The sequence below is a fragment of the Acanthochromis polyacanthus genome, chromosome 22 (genome assembly GCF_021347895.1).
Source record: "Acanthochromis polyacanthus isolate Apoly-LR-REF ecotype Palm Island chromosome 22, KAUST_Apoly_ChrSc, whole genome shotgun sequence".
Taxonomy (NCBI): Eukaryota; Metazoa; Chordata; class Actinopteri; family Pomacentridae; genus Acanthochromis; species Acanthochromis polyacanthus.
This window is the reverse complement of record NC_067134.1, coordinates 29061585-29066604: the sequence shown is the minus strand read 5'-3', so window position 1 is coordinate 29066604 and position 5020 is coordinate 29061585. Positions and strand designations below refer to the sequence as shown.

Genomic DNA, 5020 nt, shown 5'->3' with positions numbered 1-5020 from the left:
TCTCTGCTTGATCCACGTTTATCTCCAGAATCACTGCAGCAGCTTCTTCTCTTCTTCACATCTTTTCTTGCTGAACAGAATCAGCTGCTTCTGATCAACATGTTTGTTCCAGAGAACCTGACCTGCAGTAGGATGATTTTCAGTTTTCACTTCATACTTATACATCACAAATAGAAAAGAAAAAATTATATTTAAAAAAAAAAATCAAAAATGTTGCCTTTTATATCCAGATTTGTACATCCTTAATGCATGTAAAAGGTGTAAATGTACTCCTGTAAGTTTATTTTTTCTGGTATTTTTAATTTGTAAGTACAATTACGTAAAAAAAATCTAGAAACATAATTAAAAATATCTAAAATTACATGTACATTTATTCTTGTAATACATTATTCTCCGTAAAAGAGGAAAAAATAAATATATATAAAATGAAAGAGGAATATACTTTGAGAGATAAGAATATCTGTATAAAAGAAAAAAATCAATATATATTTTTTCTCAATTCCTGTCCCTCTTTTATATTTTTTATCAGTAAAAAATTACATTAAATGAATGATAAATCCAGTGTAGACATAGTTAATGTGGTAAATGACTGTTGTAGCTGTAAATGTTTAATGGAATATCTCCATTGGGGTACAGAGGAACATTTCCAGCAACCATCACTCCTGTGTTCTAATGCTACATTGTGTTAGCTAATGGTGCTGAAAGGCTCATTGATGGTTAGAAAACCCTTGTCTTCTTATGTTAGCACAACTGAAAACTGTTGTGTTGATTAGAGAAGCTCTAAAACTGGCCTTCCTCTGAGCATCAGCGTTTATGGGATCCATTATACTCAAAATGAAACTCGATGTCTGTTCTTGTTTTTTTGCTGAACTGACTCAGATCTTTCCACAACAGTAAGTCTGCTTTGTGGGTTTGGTGAATAAAATAAAATAAAAAATTTGAGCATTCCAAACATGATTTTTCTTCACTCCAAGGGACTCAAATTGAACATATTAACAAACCAAAGCAGTTGTGTTTATTTCACATTCAGATCTGATTCACTGCCTTATATAGAATATAAAACTCTGAGCTGACAAGTGATTGGCTGCAGCAGGTTTCATAAAGGCAGTGACTGGTTAATGTGGATGGAGGACAGGTGTGATCAGCAGCAGGGTTTGGAATGCTAAAATATAGAAAAGGGACAGAAATGTTGCTCAAAAAGCTGAAAAAAAACCTAAAAAAATCAAAGATTGGTGTCTGCAGGATGTATTCCCAGTAAAACCTGAAAACTTCATCACTTCGCTGACAGAGAACAGCCTCTGATCAGCGTCTCAGGAGTGAGAACCTTCTTCCAGCTTTGACTCTTCATGCCAAGAGAACACTTCAGATCCTTTCTCATGATCCCCTCCCGAGTTCTTTAAGTGTTTCCAGAGAGGCGTCGGTGAAGTGGAGGGTGGACAGGAAGGAAAAGGAGTAGCTGGGAAATCTCATCGAGGCTCCTCAGCCAGCAGTTAGAGACACCGCCATCAGGATGTGGGCGTCACTGCCAAGTCATCTCAGGGTCACAGACTCCAGCAGAAAACAAACTGAGCCTGATGATCGCTGGCAGAGGTCCTGCAGACACAGACTAAGAGGAGGATTTAACCTCTGATTCTGTTTATAAAGAATATAAATATGATGCCGATTCACCATGTCGTCTCAGGACATTTCACATCCTAACATGAAGACATTACTGTCTGACAGAGAGAAACCCAACTAATCTGCTCCATGCAGCTCTTTAGCAGCTGTAGGAAGAAAAACCTTGACTTTAAATTCAAGAAGCCTGCAGCAGAACCAGGTTCAGGAGGACAGAAGTCTGATTCCACCAGTCAGGGTCAGGTTAAAGTCAACTCGAAGACATTACTCTGTAAACTGTGCTCTGTCCTAAGTGCTAACTAGCTAATGTTTTCTGTGCTAAAATGCTAAACTAAGATAAATAAGATGGTAAACAACATACCTGCTAGTTGTTAGCATTTTAGCATTTACAGTGTGAGCATGTTCAAACCTCAATACAAAACAGAGCAGCTGTGTGTTTAGTGTGTTATACACCTGGCTAGCATGTTAGCATGCTCATCTGAACACAGTAAAGCATCTATCTACTTAGCATGTCAGCATGCTAGTATGAAAACACTAATATTTATACCTACTTGGCATTTTAGAGTTAATACAGCAAACATGATGCGTATTTAGCATTCCAATGTGAACATCCTAAATGGCTGAATAGAATAGATAATTTTATAGCTAGAATGGCTCCATTGAATTTTAGGTTTTAATTTGTTTGTTTAAACTTTTAAAGCCCAAAGCTACACTTCCCAAGACACCTCTGATTAATGATTGTTGCTCTTTGCAGTTAGCATAGGCAGAGTAAACAATATAGCTGCTTAGCTAAATAGGAGCTAAATCCAAACACTGACATTCTCTCATATTGCTAACATGCAAAACCTAAGGTGCTATGGTACTACGTATGTACATGTTAGCATGTTGTGTTACTATGTTGTGTTACTATGTACATGTTAGCATGTTGTGTTAGCACCACTGTGTCTAACTTCAGTCTCACAGTCGTCAACATATTAATGTGTCTGTTTATGAAACCTGTAAAGCTAACAGCCTTTCTCACCGGCCTCGCCATCGCTAAATGAGCAAATATTAGCATGCTAACATGATTAATTGATAAATTTGTGTTGACAATATTATGCTAATGTTAATGTAATGAACATTATACCACCTTAGCATTAATGTGTTAGCATCAGCATCATACCTATGTTAGCATGCTAACTGAATAAACATCATACCAACTATAAGTCTGTTAGCATGATAACAGAGGATGCTGCTGTTAGCATTTAGCTCGTATCAATTTTTCTCAGTAGAGCTTTACAGGGATGTTACTATGACTGTAGTGAAGCTAAAATTTAAAGATTTATATGAATAAAAATATAATATATATATAAAAGTTTATGCTGACGGCCGAGTCAGGACATTTAATGAATGACTGATTAAATAAAACAGCTACAGTTTCCATGTTGTTAATTTTCTGTCAAATAACGAACAATTCACTTTTTTAAGTTCATTTAAAATAGTGAACTTGAAACTTTGCATTCAATTTGCACCAGAAAAAACTTTACTTTCTGACTTTTACATCAAGCAGGTGTGCAGGTTGTGGAGTTTAAAATAAATTCTGGGCTTTGAAGATCTTTAAAAGCATCTTTTGTGCTGCTGATTAACAGCTACAATGAGGTTTAGTGTTGCTCCAAACTGAGCAGCTTTTACGGAGAACTAGATTAAAAAATGATGTACAAACGTACACTTTAAATTCCCCTCCCCACTTATCTCACTAAATTTTCCACGCTCTAAATGAAAATAACCGGCCGGCTAAAAATGACGACCTGGACAGATGTGCAGCGGTTTGGGCTGCAGGAAACGGTGAGAGTGTCACGTCTTTCAGCAGCGAGGAGAGGCGAGGTCGACCCTCAAACATGTGCTGCCTGAACTTTGGCTCTTCTTCTTCCTGTCAGGACGCCTTTGCTCTCCTCGTCTACTTTCTGTTCACGCCCAAAAACACACAATGAAACGTGGAGAAAGCTGCAGCAGCTCACAATTTTTATATCTGCGAGAAGAAGTAGTGAAACTGATAAACTGCAGTCTGTTTTAATTATCCTAAAGCAGGATTAAAGCTTATAATGAAGAACTTCACCACCTGTGATTTCAGGTAAGAGCTCTGATCTGAAGCCTTGAACAAGAAGCACTGCCTCCCTCTGGTGGTGGTGAGGAGCTTTATTCATCATTCATCTGCTCTTAGTTTGTGTCCGGAGCACAGTCTGTCCAAAGGAAGACATTTATTCCACATCCACAGTCACACAATAAACAAACACTTTGAATTTACAGTCATATGTTGCATTTACAGGAAAAGGTTACAGGTGTTCTGGTGAAAGAGTAAATGAGTTCTGGAGCAGAACTTAATAATTTAGATTCAAGCTTGAATTTCATTTTTTATTCCATTAAAGTTAGAAACTACGCATCTCTAGATCGTCTCTATCCAGGCCTCTGGACTGCATTTACTGAAGAAAAGATGCTGTTATTCACTATAAACATTTCCTTCTAACATGAACGCTTCCAAAATCCCAGCTTATGCAAGTTTCCAATCCATCTAAACCCACCTCCGTCTGATTTCATGTTACAGATGGTGAATTATAGACGAGGTGAATAAATCAGCGTCCAGCTCTCTGTCTGCGAAGAACGGCAGCAATCAAACATCAAGCCTTCATTGGCTCACATAGAGGCGTCCATGTGTTGGATTTGTGGTGTTCCTCCTCTTCAGAAGGCTGATAGGTCTGGAGATTTTATGAGAAGCACACGGGGCCGATGTCGAGGCCGAACTCCTGACCGGTCTTTCCGATGTCCATGGGGGCCACGTCGATGACGGGCAGCCTGGCTGGAGTCTGAGTCCTGTACTCCAGCACTGTCTTTCTCCACTCTCCGCTTGATTTCTGGAGAAAAAGAATAAAATCAAGTATCTCCTGATGGCTTTCCATAAAGTCTGGGTGTTTTCTGGCAGACTCACCGAACAGCCATCCTCGATGACGGAGTATCTCAGACGGTTGATGCCCTGCGCTCGCAGCTCCTGGCCGTTGGATCCTCGGAGGACCAGAGACTTCTTCAGGTTGCCCTTGGCGTCTTTATAAGCCACGCTGTTCCTGCAGTGGTAGGTGATGTTCTGGTGTGCCTCTCTGGACAGAAGCTGCAGCAGCTTCAGCTGGACGGCCACGGCGTTGGGCTGCTCCTCCTTGTTTCCGTATCTGAGCTGGAAAGTTCATTAGACAGTTTGAAGTTAACGGGATGTCTTTATGTCGTTGGCGTTCATCTACAGAACCGATCTGGTCATCGTTACTTCCTATTTGTCTTTTAACAGTGAAACATGGAAGTAATAATCTCTGATCTGTAGATATTCTGAAATCTGTCTCCCCACAGTATGATCTGAACTGGACCAGGAAGCCTTTAGGTTTTC

At 39.4% G+C, this 5020-nt stretch overlaps 1 protein-coding gene across 1 annotated transcript in view; it reads right to left on the bottom strand.

The window, feature by feature from the left end:
* Positions 1 to 3771: 3771 nt before the first annotated feature.
* The window catches only part of col5a2b (collagen, type V, alpha 2b), a 42519-nt gene continuing 41270 nt past the window's right edge, over positions 3772 to 5020 (bottom strand). Inside the window, 2 exon segments of the mRNA XM_022204023.2 lie at positions 3772 to 4502; positions 4577 to 4816. Of these exon segments, the coding sequence (XP_022059715.2) occupies positions 4356 to 4502; positions 4577 to 4816 (387 nt within the window). The 3' untranslated portion in view covers positions 3772 to 4355.